This window comes from Chanos chanos, chromosome 10, assembly GCF_902362185.1.
Source record: "Chanos chanos chromosome 10, fChaCha1.1, whole genome shotgun sequence".
NCBI classification, from domain to species: domain Eukaryota; kingdom Metazoa; phylum Chordata; class Actinopteri; order Gonorynchiformes; family Chanidae; genus Chanos; species Chanos chanos.
In genome coordinates this window covers 33,831,192-33,847,534 of record NC_044504.1, presented here as the reverse complement: position 1 = coordinate 33,847,534, position 16,343 = coordinate 33,831,192, and the positions used below count along the sequence as shown (strand labels likewise).

At 44.6% G+C, this 16,343-nt stretch overlaps 1 protein-coding gene across 1 annotated transcript; it reads right to left on the bottom strand.

Moving 5' to 3' along the window:
* Nucleotides 1-462: 462 nt before the first annotated feature.
* On the bottom strand, nucleotides 463-15,749 carry rev1 (REV1 DNA directed polymerase). Its single transcript, XM_030786280.1, has 21 exons — nucleotides 15,679-15,749; nucleotides 12,274-12,340; nucleotides 9,150-9,282; nucleotides 8,536-8,704; nucleotides 8,066-8,338; nucleotides 7,209-7,960; nucleotides 6,673-6,780; nucleotides 6,095-6,211; nucleotides 5,881-6,007; nucleotides 5,451-5,579; nucleotides 5,137-5,291; nucleotides 4,807-4,926; nucleotides 4,468-4,688; nucleotides 4,123-4,295; nucleotides 3,463-3,856; nucleotides 2,943-3,170; nucleotides 2,698-2,797; nucleotides 2,175-2,380; nucleotides 1,805-1,955; nucleotides 1,455-1,557; nucleotides 463-1,168 (listed from the first exon to the last, which is right to left on the bottom strand). Exons 2-21 carry the CDS (start codon nucleotides 12,328-12,330, stop codon nucleotides 1,057-1,059), a joined length of 3,828 nt encoding a protein of 1,275 aa, XP_030642140.1. The 5' UTR covers nucleotides 12,331-12,340; nucleotides 15,679-15,749; the 3' UTR covers nucleotides 463-1,056.
* Nucleotides 15,750-16,343: the final 594 nt, after the last annotated feature.

Below are 16,343 nucleotides of genomic sequence, written 5' to 3'. Positions count from 1 at the left end.
AGTACTTCACATACCGGTGATTACGGTAGAAGAGGAGGATGTTGAGTGTCTACAGTTCCTACAAAAGGTGTGTCAGAGCACATAAGGGCTTTGGCCAGCTTCTACAGACCCTCCAAACACCCCACTCCTTCTTCATTCACACACACAGACAGAAACGCACACACACGCAAACGCACAAAATGAACAGTCAAGATAACACGGAAAATGTACACAACCTGTAAACAACATACGAGAATACAGATAAAATATCTTAACAGAACCAACTGTTTATGTAAATGTCAACTATATGAGGTTTTGAATCCTTATTTACATGCTATACAGACAAAATTTGGCACTTTTGTGAAGCTTGAGTAAAAAAATGCTCAGTTTTCTTTTGTTTTTGTTTTTTTTGTGAGTGTAAAAACCATAGACAGTCCTCTAAGAAGGCATTTTGTTTTGCTACAAGGTTGTTAGATACTTCAGATGTCAAAATGGCACATCACAGAAGGATTTAGTGAAAGGATGTGAAGGGCATTAAAACAGAAGACCTTGAGAGAAAGAAAATGGAGAGTGGCAGACACAATTTGCTCTGAAATATCTTCACTCTGGGCAGCAGTCAAAAATATTATCCTAGAGTTTATGTCCATTTGGTAAACAGATATTTGCTTGTCTACAAATCTTAAACACACGTTCGCATCTCCTTTCGTGTCATCGTGAGAGCTCTCTTCAGGAGGAAATGGGCACAGTTTTGTTGACTTTACAACAACAGACTGTTGTGAGACCATTTTGATGATGTCACAGTGGGAGGGCGTTGTTCATTTGACATCACATCGTACGAAAAGTGCTGCAATGAACTGCTCAAAGACTTTTATAAATTCTATTGTGGTCACATTTAAAAGAGCACTGCCATGACCTCACGGTTACAACTTCTCTGTGTGTCTCGATCAAGAGCTGGATCCAATGATGTCATACAAAAGAATGTTTACATGATGTCATGATGATCTGAGCATTTGGAATTCCGTAGTGTTCTTTTACAGACTTCATCAAGGGCAGATGTTAAAGGAGAACGGGGCTGTCCTATGTAATCTTCAGGGTGCTGCCGTAGGTTTGCTGCACCACCACCTGCACGTTGTCAAGTATAAAGTCAAATGCCATGCTCCAAACAGATTCCACTGACTGCTGCATTAGCCTGGGAGAATGAATGAGAGGAGACAGACATAGTGTCTCAGGTTAAAAGAGAAACTAACAGACATGCCCATTGGTAGTGTAACAATGACTGCTTCAGTCTACTGAAAAGAACTAACAATTATCTAGATTTCAACTGTATCCAAACAAAGTCAGCCGTATTTTTGAATTTATACCGTTGACCAATGTTCTGGGTGAAAAATGAAAAGGTAGCGACTGATACCAAAGAAAGACAGTAAAACAGGGAGAGGGTAGTTATTTTTTTTAAGAAGGCCGATAGGGGAAAGTACCTTTTCATATACTTGATGACCAGGTCAAGTTTCTCCAGGTCTTTATCCTCCACCAGCTCAGTGCAGTATCTGACAACCTGAAGTATGTCCTCCTCCACAGGCTCTACACAGACCAAACACATCCAACAGATTCCAGTCTAACTGACCACCACACAATGCGCTATCTTTGTTTCAGATAGTGAATTCATGTACTCCTAATTTTATTTCACCCCCAGTTTCAGTCACTATTTGAGCACATTCAGTCCTTGTACAGCTAAAATGTGACTAAGCTGAGTTATATATGTTTGGTTAGGGCTGAAGGGGAAAAAAAAAATCCGTATGCATAGAAGACTTTGATGGGTCCACTTTACCTGAGATGGTGGTGACCCATTCCCGTAGGATGGTTCTGATGTCACTCAGCTCACACGCTCCAGCCAGGGTGGGCGCAGGGCGGGGCGTGTATTTGGAAAGAACCTCTGGGATGTTTTGTTTCTGGGAGGATGAAGATGGTCCATTTTCAGTCTGAAAAGCGGACAACAGAGACAAACATAAACAAACAAACAAATAAATAAATAAATAAATACATACGTAAATGTACACTTTTTTTATTTGTATATTAAATCCTAATCTGAAAAGTAATTTTGTGAAGAATATATGGAAACCCCCAGTTTGTAAATGATCTTATGTATGAGTAAACATCTGTAACGACACAAACATCAGTTTGTACTGGAGTCACATCACCTTGAGGCCGGTGGATGCGTCTATCTGTTTGGGTGGGAGTGGTAGTGCTTTTGAGGGACTGTGTTTGGCAGGGCTGTTCCCTGGGAGGAGTCTTTTTAGAGGACTCGGGCCTTTTTTGGCAGGACTCGCATTCCTCCTCTTATAGCGTCGCTTTGTCCTGCCAGCTGTGGGCTGCTTCAGCTGGAGCAGAGCATTTCTCTGCTCTACTGTGGACAGGGACAAAGAAAGAAAGAAAGACAAAGAAAGAAAGAAAGAAAGAAAGAAATGAGAACAAGAATGAGAGTGAGACAGAGACAGAGAAAGACAGAGAGAGGTGAACTCTTTAAGTATTCTGTAACATTTTTCTCTCCATTCTGTTAAAACAGCAGACGCCAACACCACAAACCCATAGTTCTGTGGGGATTAAAGCAACAGGCTTCCACAGTAGTCATTGATCAAATTTCCTGTCACTGACTGGCACTTTTCATTACGTCACTGTAGGTTCTTTGCAGAGCTCGTGTTCATCTGCTCCTCCTCTGCTTACCCACAGTGCCTTGGAGCTGGGCGTTTTCCCTACGCCCATAAGCAGAACGCAGCTCCTCCTGCAGCTCCTGGGGCAAAGCTGCAAACACTTCGGGGTCAACCTTCCAGACAAAGCCAAAAAAAGACATGTTAGTGTATATTTATAGGTTATATATGATTCATCATGTATACACACATAAGAACTGGCATGTCAGCGTCTCCCCAAATGTTCCATTTCACGGAATTGGGCAGATTACTGCCTGGTACCTGGGAGAAGTCGGGTAGTTCCAGTACAATGCCAGTGGCACCCGCTTGGCCAGGCTGGTTTGGCAGTTGGAGTACCAGGGTGCCCCTGGGCTGTGCTAGGGGAGGGGAGGGGCATGGAGAACTGAGGGGCGGGGCACTGGTGTTTGGTTCTGTCTCCCTGTGGCTCCAGGATTCTTCCACCTGCCGTCTCAGCTCAGCAGGTAAAGCCTCCAACACAGAGCGATCCACCTGGGCAACAAACAACAAAACGACATCGGTGTAAAATACGAGATTCCTGTGCAACTCTGTTCACTTGACGGACGGATTCCTATGGGGTTTTTTTTTCTCCTGCAGTCTCTTAGATGTTAAAGCTGTTCTGAACCTAAACCTCTAGCCAAGATCTCACAAGCACATTACACTCATAACCCACACACATTACCACGTCAGTGTTCATCTCTCATAACTACATCATGTGATGTAGTTATGTCCCTGATGAACGTACAGACCACTTGTGTCCAGACACTCAGATGGAGACAGTTACCTGAGAGGGAGATGGCACCTCTATGCTAAAGTTGAGGCGTGTCCGGGCGTGGTTTGGGGTGTGTACGGGAGGAGGTTCTCCTTTGCTTGTACCAGGCATTGGCTCCGATGGAGGAGTGGGAGGAGCTGTGACGGTGGAGCTCTTTTCCTGATTGGAAGCACTGGGTTGCCCACCAATAGGGCGCTGAGCCATGAACAGGTCTCTGATGGAGCGTGATCGAGATGTTCCTGGGCTTGAGGTGTCCTGATGGCCTGCGTGTGATCCCTCCAGCTGCTGCACCTGGAGCCCCACCCCCCTCATGTCCTTCACATCCAGCTTCATGGCATAAAAAAGCTTTAGAGCCTCCGCTGCTATCAGCTGCCCGCTGTCTGTGGCATGAGCCAATGAAGAAGACCTAATAAGACACACACACACAGATACACACACACACACACACATACACACACACACACATACATTTAGAGAGATTTAGAGAGAGAGAGATTAAAGGCTTGATATAGTTTGATACACACATACTCAACCATGGGAGGTAAAACGGAAAGAAACACTTTCACCAAATACATCCATACTAATGATCTCACAGACAATAATGTCCACACAACTACAATGTGATGAATCAGAGTGCTAATACTCCATTTTCCATAGGAAATGATGACTCACCTGGCCAGGTTATCGCAGATGCCATGGCCTCCATACTTGGCTGGCTCCACAGGGGCCCCTGGTTTTCGCATCATGACCTTCAGAGTGACCCTTCGACCTTTAAGTCCCACTCCCTGAAGACGCTTCTGCACCTCCATAGACAGGTTAGTCAGGAAAGACTCTGCCTCCTCCACCTAAAATCAGAGAGAGAAAAAAAGAGAGATAGAGAGAAACAAATATGAAAAGTCAGAGGTTAAAATTAACCTGCAGCAAAACAAAACAAAAAAAGCCATGACATAGTAGCCGCTGGGAGTGAAAGAGACAGGACTGTTAGATGGAGTCAAGGTCGTCATGACGAGCACTGACCTGTGTGAAGCGGATGTTATAGTTCATCTCAGCAGACACGGACTTCCTGGCTTTCTCACTGCGAACTGCTCTGTCGTCCAGCCCCCTGCAGAAACGGAACAGGGTCTGGCCCGTCCGTGGTCCAAACTCCCGCTGCAGTCGGGCCATGGACACCTGCTGAAGGTCCCCGCACGTGTTCACCCCGAGCGAGCCCAGTTTCGAAGCCATGGAACGCCCGACACCTGTACCCAGACACAAACACAGACAGAACCAGGTTCAAATGGCCTTCTGTTTAAAAATCTGAAACAACAACGTTATTCCGGCGTGCACATTTCGATCAGCAGGGGGCAGTGTTCTCACCCGGCAGACGTGTGACCGGCTGATCCCTGATGAAATCGTCCACCTCTTCTGATCTGAGGAAGTACTGCCCATTCGGCTTGGCTTTCCGGGTCGCCAACCTGGCCAAAAGAATGTTGGACCCTAACAGAAGGCAGAGAGAAAATAATCTAAGAGGGAGTTGAGCCACGTGCAGTAACAGCGTTTTTCTCAGTTTAGGACTTTTTCTCACGGATTGTGCCATAGAAAGGATTTTGAGGGGCAGGTATCTTGAACTGGCGCTCAAGAAGAGCAGGTGAATGAAACACTGCTTAGCCCTGAGGATGGCATGGCAAAAACACACATCACCCTTACCCATGCCCACTGAGGCATTGCAGCCAGTCTTCTCCTTCACGTCCGCTCGGATGGCGCTGGCCAAATCATTTGGTGTGATGCCCAGCTCGGCCAGGAGGGCGGTGGCGTCTACCAAAGCCTCGTCACAACTCAGAGCCTCAATGTCGTATGTGTAACTGAGAGAATCAAAGACACACGAGAGGAGACGCGGAGCGAGGGAGGGACAGGTTTGGGCGTGAGGAGGAGAAAAGAGGAAGGGAGACTGTTTAAGACCGCCGTGTTTCTGAGCACGAGTCGTGTTAAAGGAGGTGTCGTTTGAGTGACAGAGTGTGTACCTGGCCAAAGTCTCATACATGGTCAATGCCACCTCTTTATAAGCCTGGAAGTCATAGGGCACAGCCTGCAGCTCTGGACACAACTGCTTCGCCTGGCCGAAAAACATACCGTTCCTCACACCAGCCTGCCTGTAAACCAGAGAAAGTGGGCATATGTGTGTGTGTGTGTGTGAGAGAGCCAGAGATAGACATGTGCATATAGCACTTCCACATGTGTCTGTGCAAACACCTGGCCTGTGATTTGGATTGTTATATAATAAAAAAGAGGAAAAAAAGAACACTAAGCCATAACCAGAGTGATTATAAAAGGCTCCGCTTAACAAAAGGCAACATCCTTTAGTTTCAGTATGATAAAAGTATAACTATCTACTATGTATAACTGTGTAAGTAAACAAGTTATGGTGTATAAGACACATTAGTGAGTGAGTACCTGGCTTCGTAGCTGCAGGAGGCGATCTCTGCCATAGACAGAGCGGCCAGGTCTTGTACCATCCCGTTATTTTGAGTTTCTTCATTCTCTGGGGAGGGGGTCATCTCTAGCTCTCCATCTCTGCTCTCTGATTGAGAGACGTGAGTACATCTTACACTCAGTTAACCCAGACGGACTGAACTGAAGCTTTGTGTCTGCATGTCTGCATAATTACCTGATCTGTACTGGTTCGCCTTCCTCTGATAAAACAACTGCTCCAGCTGAGGGTTGGCACCTGGTCGCTGGGCAACATACCCCGGACCACGGTTACTCGTCACAGCAACGGGCTTGCCTACAGTAAGACAGCAACTGAGTCAGTACTGCATCTTACTTACAGTGGGTGTGGAAAGTATTCAACCCCCAGACTGTGACCACAATGTGTGCAGTTACAATCCAGAATAACTACACAACACTGGATTATTATTTTTTTTGTATGTGTGGTTAAAAAACATACATAACATTTCCATGGGCCATAATCACCTTATTTTAAAAGAAAAACACATGAAAGATAGAAAACTGAAAAACTCTGCTTTCAAATGTATTCACCCCCTTTGGCACGCAAGCATTTCATATTTGGTAGGTACCCTGTTTTTCCTCTTCCTGTGCCCAATTATTTAACATGTGCTGCATATGGAAAAAAGCACTTCTTTTCTGGGAAAATCGAGTACTGTAGCATTGTTTTCAGGTTTTGACAGTGTACATACCTGTCTGTGTGGTGCGCCCTATGTGAGACAGAGTATAACAGAGACTCACCTACAAGGTCAGGTCTGTGTCTGATGCCCACTGACACGAAGAAGCAATCCATGTCCACATGAAGGATACAGGACTGACGTACCTGAGGTGCACGAAGGCAGGAAGAACCTTGGGGCAGAGACAAGACAGGAGCGCAGGTGAGAGAAAAGGTGGAGAGGAGGAAAAAGGAGTGGATGAGAAAGGTTGAGTGTGAGAGCGACAGAGGCTTAAGTGAAATATAAGCTCTAATGTATTTCCAAATCTTTCTCCATCTCTCTCTCACCCTGCTCCTCCATCATTAACAAATCTTAATCAATGCACTGCTCATCCCCACACACCCATAAATCAATGAAGACCTTTGCAATAATGGGAAAATCATAGCAGGAACGGCTTATGACAATCCAAATGACTGTAGTGAACGACTGAAAGAGCGTTAAAATAAAATGCAGCCAACTGCCAATTAATCATTCCTCCCCCCCAAATCATCAAGACCCAGAGAACCGTAATACGTGGAAAAATCGATCACGAGAGGGAGAAACAGACAGCGTTAACTCTACCTGAATTGGAATTCACACAGAGCTTCCTGAGCCTGTCTTTTCCGGAGAACACGGCTCCGCCCCCCGCGCGCCGTCGGCTCTGCAGCGAGTTCACGTACTCCGAGAACTCGTTCCTCCATGTGGAGATATGGTGGAGTCTGGAGTGAGAGTAGAACTCTGAGATGATTTTGGCTTCCGCCTCCTGGGCCACGGATTTGCCTGACTGGCCACAGTCGTTCGGGGTGGGTTTAAAGGGCGAAACGCTGTGGAAACTCCCGTTCACAGAAACCCTGCCTGTCTGATCCTGGAGGACCGACTTCTCTGATATATTAAACAGCCCCTGATTGGTGCTCAGCCCGGGTAGAACAGAACTCTGAGCGCTGGGCAAATCAGAATCTTGCCTGTGGTGAGGTGCAGATTGGGGATTGGACAGTTTTGATGGACAGGCGATAGGTGTTCTGGGTCTCTGATCGGCATCTGGTTTCGGACTCACAGGAGGGGGGCGGCTGGGACCTGCTGCGTCTCTGTGCTCCAAGTGAGGAGAATGGGGCTGAGGAGACCTCGGCCTGACCCCAGCGAAGGGACGATTTGAGTGAGGAGCCAAGTCTAGAGGTTTTAAGGCACCGTTAACAAGATGGGCGTGGCCGTTGATGAGTGTGGACTCCTTCAACCCGCCCGTGGCAGGACAGGGGTTATCTCTGGTCTCCTCATGAACCCCATTAACCTTGGGGGTTTCCTCGCCCTGTCTGGGGCAACCTCTGACCGAGCCATTCCTACAGCACACAGACAAATCAGAAATAACGATTATGATTTCTTTTTTGTTCTCTCCTATAAAACACACACACAGACACACACACAGAGCGATAAACCATACTCACAGTCTGATGTCAGACTCCTGATGGCTATGCTGAATGAGGTTAGATTGTTGCTGCATCGTTAGAGGGCTGTTGAGAGCTGTTTTGGGGTGACTGTAGCTTGGGAGGATTTGGTCGTTGTTGGACTGCGGATGGATATTTCCTTGATGAGGATGACTTGGGTTGGAGCTGGCAGGCTCTTGGGCTTTTCGGACACACATGCTTGGAAAAGCCAGGCTCTTCTGTTTGGGATACAGCTGGTACTGCAGGTAGGAAAGCTGTCGGCCGGCCTTAATGCTAAACAGGAGAGAGAGGGTTTGTTTCTTCGTGAGCACCAGATTACAGGTACTGCTTGCACCAATGACATACAGCGGATTTACATATGTGTAAATATACACTGCACAGTGAATATTGACAGTGCATACGTGTGCACACACATACTAACACATGCATAGTGTGACACACACACACACACACACACACAGAACACACACCTGTCTGTGATCCACTCTGGCCGCACTACTTTCTCCCCTTTGAGTTCCTGGATCTTGTTGTTGGGCAGGTTTGTGGCGATGGTGTGTGTAGTTTTGGAGCGTGAGTAATATACATGGTACTGGCCGCCATGTAGCATCATGAGTCTACGCAGCTCATCGGCACTGGGATCTGCGGCATACACACATACACACCCACATTCACAACCATACATACACATACGCATGCACACCCACACACACCCCCATACATACATATATGCACACACACCCATACACACCCATACATACACATATGCACGCACACCCATACACACACACACACACACACACACCCATACATACACATATGCATGCACACCCATACACACACACACACACACACACACACATATGCATGCACACCCATACAAATCCGTGTACACACACGCGCGCACACACAGACACACACAATGCAGAACCCATTCAATGTTGCAGAGAAAGACCCATTTGAACGGCATATCTGTGTGTTGTGAAAGGTGAAGCATAGGTCTACCACAAGGACCAACTCAATCAACTCACATCCATGTTCCAGTCTCTGGGTAATATTCAAAGTGTGTGTGTGTGTCTGCTCTGACCTGTGTATCCATTGACGTAGATAGCTACTCCATTAAAGATGCTAGAGGAAGCTCCTTCTTTCTGTTTTTCTCTGGGAGCGTCCATGTGAAACTGCTGCTCCAATTTACACACCTTCGCAGCCATGTAGCCCCCCTGTGCACAGAGACGCGCAAACACCATGTTACACTCCAAACACATTCAATAAAATACAGCAACACACACACACACACACACACACGCCCACCCACTCACACTCACATGCACAAAACATCCGTTTTCATTGAAACCGCAAATACAAAGGAAAAAAAAAAAAAAACAAGACAGAGCAAATCCCACAATAACTGTCAGCTCTCAGGTTTCCACATGCACTGACAAAGACATAACTGAGGTCTAAATGCACTCAACAGGTAAATCCAGCATACATCCATATGAAATATAAACAAAGAGAGAGAGCTACAGTCAGAGTCTGTCTGGCAAACGTTACATTAGGCTGCAGACACTGAGACCGAAGGTGTGAGTCTTCACTGGCAGAGCGACTCTCTCTCTGTCTCCATGGCAACGGACAAAACGCTGAGAATCAGCAGTTGTTTCTTGAGCGGTAAACAGGCATTTTAAAAAATAAATAAATAAATAAACGACCTGCCGCTCCTTTCCGTCTCCAAGCCTCTAAAAATTTAAAAAAAAAAAAAAAAAAAAAGGGAAATTCCCCCTGAAATGAATGAATACAGTTCGAAATTTTCATCCGCAAAAAACCCTAAAGGCAAACTTAGTGAAGCGGCAAATTAAGCCTGAGCCAAAAACCCTTTGATAAAGTGTGTCACGCACACACACAAGGCTTAAGAATCACTCCTTTCATCTGAAATATAAGTCATTCCATATTGCATCAGTTTGTAGAAAACAAATTAATTGGAGTATTCACATGTCAGACGCATACACATATCTGCTCCGAGATGAAATACTGCCTCTGCTTTCATATAAATGTGCATGAAATTGTTCATAAACAGTACATGTCCCATGAGACCAAACTATTCATGTGACAGGAAATGTTCCATAGATTCTGAGGACTTGCTGTCAGCCAATCAGAACCGTGCGCACACTCGACAGTAAAAAGCAAGACGCCACAGAAGTCGGCAGGTGAGGTGCATCAGAATTAGTCATCAGCTCCAGAGAAATGAAAAAGCGTCTAGACGGAAACAGAGGAGACGCGCGTACACACACAGACACACACACACACACACACACAGACACACACACACACACACACACACACACACACAGACACAAACACACACACACAAACAAACACAAACACACAAACACAAAGATATGATGGAAATATTCAACACAATCTAACTGGGGCAGTCTCCACTCACAAGAGTACGGGGGAGAGAAACATCACCACGTGAGCTATTCCACATACGCAAATGAACACATTTCATAACAGGAGCTAAATATTATATAATCATCATCATCATCATCATTCCTTAATGAAAAATAGAACAGTGCATTAAGGGAGTAGAAAGAAAACAGCAGATAATCTGAAGAGAAAAAGAAACAGGTTTAAAAGAAACTATTCACATGAGAACAGAAAGGAGAATTATAATTCGTACATACAAAAAACAAAGCTCTAGAAGTGATACATGAGTGTCCAAACATAAAGAAAGAGGAGTTCATGACCGCCAGACACTTCAATAAACCGAGCCGCTTTTAAAAACTGTTCACAGAATCTTGTTTACAGCAAAAAGGCTGCTTCTCCAATCAGTCACTCCTCTTGTGTTTTACCCTTGGGATAGCGAGAGAGACAGCGAGGGATTATCTTCAATCCCAGTTTGAAACCCGGCCTGTAAGACACTCAGATATGACAGACATGTGCTTGAACTTTGAATGCCTTAAAGAACAACAAAAGATTTTAAAACCAGTCCGAAAAGAAAGTGCTGGCACACATGATGCATGCTCTCTCTGTCTCTCTCTCTCTCTGTCTTTCTTTCACTCTCTCCCTCTCTCTCTCGCTCTCATCACATTGGTAAAAGCAGCAGCTCTTTTTTGTTAATGCAGTGAAAACGGTGTGTCAGCAGCCCAGGCAACAAAAAGAAACCAAAGTACGAGTCACTTGGTGACGTGAGATAAAGTTCCGCTAAAACAGTGTTTCACAGTGTTCCTAAGACGCCATTCTCCGTCTGATCCTCAGGATTTGTGATTTGGAGCCTGGTCAAGAGAAACACCAAGGTTTACCACAACAGGCATGATATACCGCCAGAGTCGCTCATTCCCTTACTAGGTTTCTCTCTCTGTAGAGGTAGGCAGCCAAAGCCAAAGCACATTTTCCATACGCCACTGCAATACCACGTTTTTACCGTTCACTGTGACAGGACCTATTCACTGTTACCGGACTTATTCACTGTTACCATACAGACCGCATCATACTAAAGCATCACTTTCTCAACAGGCGGTCTAAGGAGACGGAACATTTCCATTCTTCTTTCTTTCTTTAAGACAGCATGTGTAAATCCAACACGGATACGAGGACAGTTATGTCCTAAAGAGCTCAGTAAAGACCATTAATGAACACGCTCCACTATCCACTGGCTGCTGCTTTACATAAAGTCTAGGTTTGGCTAATATGGCTAATGTGGCGTCGTCTGAGGAAAGTCAAAGTACTGTGCTGACAGTGATGCTCTTCATGTCCTTCAGTGAGTTTTACCCCTCTGTACCCTGGGGCCGTGAAACGTCTAGGCAAAACTAGGGCCGTGCAGATAATCGAATTTCATTTTCAGTTACGCTTGTGGCTTCCAGCGATTGTGAAAACAAGATCATTAAGATAAAACAATTATTGCACCGCATCTTTTTATTTAAATGTGTATATATTTATGTGCATCATTTTTTTTTTTTACATTTTCATATATTTTTTAGTTGTTTTTCAGTTGAATTATATTTAAAGTTCCAGAAAATCCACTGTTAAAAAGACACGTTTTTTTTAAAAGTTCAATAAATGCATGATGCTTTCAAAGCCAATGAGTAATCATGTTAAATAATCGCGATCTCAGTATTGACCAAAATAATCGTGATTATGATTTTTGCCATAATCGAGCAGCCCGTGGCAAAACCCAGCAGACGCTTTCAATGGGAGAGGAGGCAGGTACTCACCCTTCCTCCCCAACCATCATCTTCACTGGCTTTCTTTCTCCATCCATCTCGACTCATACTGAGGAGCCTGAAGGAGAGAAAAGAGAGAGAGAGAGAGAGAGAGAGAGAGAGAGAGAGAGAGGGAAAAAAAGAGAGAGAACTGAATTAGTAACTAAGTGAGGAGACACGAACTTAAAGCTGTAGTAGGTGTTTCAGTCAGTGGAGCGGCCGCACGTGGAACGTTCTGGAATCTTTATGTCAAGCGCCTGCGCAGTCAGAGGAAACGCACCCTCAACGCAGTCCTCCTGCAGGAAACTTCTGATGCCTCGAGTTAAGCAATAACCAAACAAAGTCCAGAAAACAGCTTTAAATCAGCTTTGAGCAGATGAAGTAAATAGATTTACAATGGCAACCACACGGGCTCGTTTCCAGGTTTTAAGAGACCAATATCTTACCCAGTGTTTCTGTGTGAAAGAGACATGTTTAATGAACGGCAGATCATTATTCGTCAAAAAAAAAAAAAAAAGACATTAAAAATGATTGCATTTCTCTTTCACTTTCACCCCTGCCCATGCTGAATACTTCTACATTAAGATATGCTTATCAAAAACATGCTTCTACAAACAAACCAAACAAACAAACAAAAAAAACATTTCCAAAAACTGAGCAGCTCAGTGTTTCAAAAGCACCCCGCGCGTTAGGGTTAACCTGAGTACAAAAGATTTCATGATGTGCAGTTCAGAAACCCCAGGCAAGACTGAATCTCATGAGGCTGAACGCCAGAGTCTTAAAAAATAAATTAAAAAGGAAAAAAAAAAAAAAAAAGAACGGTGAGAGTCGGTTTCCATCAAAACAGAGTCACTGTAGTTCACATTCCTTTACTGTAGTCATGTTACATCTATCCTGCATCCGAGAAGAAACACAACTAGTTCAGTCTTCACCGCTGAAAGGACGTTGTTATGCGGCTGTGTTAAGACTGTTAAACAAACAGGCCGCTCGATCTGAACCTGTAATTGTTCACTTTTGCTGCGTTCTGTCCTTTTAAAATGATTTAAAACTGTAAGCTTTCCCGACCACACTCTGTCTTTTTCTGCTGCCTGCCCTCCCTCTGAGACTCTGCCTCAGCCATGTGGATCAACAGCACTCCTCACAACAGAGGAGGGGAGACAAGCTTTCTCTCTGCTGCTGGTTAGAGGCAAGCTACACAAGGCTATGGGTTGTCTTTTTTTTAAGGAGAATTCTTTTACATAGACCAAAAAAAAAAAAAAAAAAAACCCACCCCAAAACCTTGTGTCAAACAAAGCCTTTTTTTTTTAACATAGTCTACAGGTATACAAAGGTATGTAAACTCTCCCAAGTCCTCTAAGACACTCTTTCACTCCCACCGGGTGTGACGTCATTAACTGTCAGACATACACAGAGTGTGTCAACGGGAGAGTAGAGACTGAATGGAACACGAAGACACAAGGTGCAGTTCTACGTCAACGTCATCTCTGTAGTTTCTGCATCACAATTACACGTAGAGGAGTCTTGTCCTGACTGGGTTGCCCTGTGTAGAAGCCCGCTTTCCAACAGGTGATGGCTAGCCTCTTGGGTCGGTACATCGTCAGAACAGAACTAACTCTCCAGACAAAGCTGTGCCACGGACCAAACCCTTATTGTGTCTTTTAAGAGATTTTTTTTATCCTTTTTCTTGCTTGTTGCTAGTACAGTCTAAAGGATTGTTCTCACTCATTTATTAAAAAAAAGAAAAGAAACAGGGAGGCTGAAACTGTTCTCCTCTGATTTGATTAAGAGGATTCATCGTGGTGTTCTGACATTTGAAATTTTACAGCAGAGAGCAGTGTGCGATGCATGATTGTCCAAATGGTGAAATTAACATTCATTTAGATCAGTGATTCTCAGCCCCAGTCCTGGGGGGGGGGGGGGGGGGGGTACTGTCCTGTACATCTTTGTTTTAACTCTTCATTACCACAGTTAATTAAGTTAATCAAAGGCTTGACGATTAACTGATCAGTGGAATCAGGTGTGTCAGTCCTGAGTTAAAACAAAAACGTGCAGGAACACCCCACCCCAGAGTTGAGAATCACTGACATAGATCTATGAATGGGTCTTAGATCACTGTGATAAAGGACTAGCTTTACCCAAGTGGATAGGCCAGAGCAGTCTCTGTCAATACCTGGACACGTTCCAAACTATCTGCTCTACTGTGCAAATTATAATCGGTTCCCTAGTGGAACGCGAATGCCTCACATGCGGGAAAGTGCAGATGTCAGAATGCAACTAGCCGCACGTGGGCAGGTCTCTAATTAGACAACGTGAAGTGGAAAAGGTCACACTGATGCCAGTCTTACTGTCAAACAAAAACGCTGAAATACATGGACATCTGATGCTGCAATACAAGTAAAAGAAACCGCAGAGTTGGATGTATGGGTGTGTTTTTTTTTTTTTTTTTGCTTTATCAGATAGATTATTGTTTGTTTCCTCCGCATAACTGATAATTTACACCTCTGGAGGCAAAAAAGAAAACAGGTTTATTAAAGTGTCGGTCCATATCGGATACACTAGCTGTTGACCTGTACGACTCGTGTCCTATAGGCTGTGTAGCTTTAAATACGGCTTGCTTGCTCATCGCTTGAATATCTTTTTTACGATCATGCAACTCGGACAGTTCAACAAACTTCAAACGAACAAGCGAAAAACATCCTGGAAATAACTTCCATCACACAAAATGCTTACGAATATCCGTCTCTAGCGAATATGGAGCTTCAACCTTTGTGATAATTTGATTAACCCTCACGTTATTTACATACAGGAGGTGTGGATTCGCCAGGGTCGAACGACGCCCCTTAAAGTTACACTGATTTATCATGGCACGAGCAATTTGTCACTAAAACAATTTAAGATGTCTGGGCATGCACGTGCAGCTTTCCCTCGGACCAAATTATTAAACTGATATCGCGAACTACTGGGCATACCGCTGAGTTGACAAGCCTGAACATGCTACACAATGGTAACATTACTCGATTCTCTATCACTCACAGGACACCAAGTAAACTCACTTCCATTGTTTTGGACGGAGTACATGTTTACTGGCACATTTCGATCTGGTACACGACTAAGTGCAACTTCTGAACCACAAAGTCGCGTCAAGCTACTGCTTAGCACGCATTAAGATAAGCTGACAGGCATACAAGTTCAGTTAGCTACAACTGGCTAATACACCAGACAAGTGGCATAACGTGCAAAACAACTGATCTTAGCATTGAGTAGTTATTAATCGCACAAAATGTGTGACAATCAGATATGTATAAATTATGTTTAATAATGGTCAGTAATGAATAGGCACGTATGTAAATTTGCAATTTCGGCATAAAATACGTCCCCACTTCTCTGCAACGACTGAAAATGGAAATCGCTGCTCACCTATTCTGCCTTCCTTTACTTGTTTTTTGTTCAAACCAAAATGCTAGTGTTGTTTTCGCGAGCCAGTTGCGTCTTCTAATTTATCTTCTCTTTATCGTACGTTACACGTATCTCACAAAGGCACAATGTAACCGTCAGTCATACTGTAATCTTCCGAATGGAACATGCTCTCGTGGTTATCGAAGGACCTCGTTCGCCCCTCTCTTTCCCCAGTCCATTACTAACCGCCTGTTCTCTCTCTCCCTCTCTCCGGCTCCTCCTCTCGTTGTTTTCCGGCTAAGACCCTCCTCCCTGCCGGGTCACCTAGTGACAGCCATAGACCGTAAACTGGGTGACAGTCTGCACAAGCGTCGACTGCTTCAACATTGCCGCCTTGTGGTCACTTAGGGGCACTGCAATTGACGCAGCGCATGAAGCGCGATCTCTCTTTGCACGTCGCCTCTATTTGCACATCATTACTGCAAAGGATCTGCCGGCGAGTAACTCATGGGAGTTGCTTAATTGGGATTGTATTGGTCCACAAGTACAAAGAGTGTTTTGGCAGTATGTATCGGCTATGCTACATATGGTTTCAGACAAGCAGCGTGAACCCGTTATAAAACTGTATGCATTTGCATTATGCAGATAGGGAGTCTGGATCCAACTGGCATCATCCATTCATGACA

Coding starts and splice junctions, on each gene's coding strand:
- rev1 (XM_030786280.1), bottom strand. CDS start 12,330: ATGAGTCGAGATGGATGGAGAAAGAAAGCCAGTGAAGATGATGGTTGG. Junction 9,283..12,273: donor ATGATGGTTGGGGAGGAAGG/GTGAGTACCTGC, acceptor CTCTGTGCACAG/GGGGGCTACATGGCTGCGAA. Junction 8,705..9,149: donor CTACGTCAATGGATACACAG/GTCAGAGCAGAC, acceptor TGTATGCCGCAG/ATCCCAGTGCCGATGAGCTG.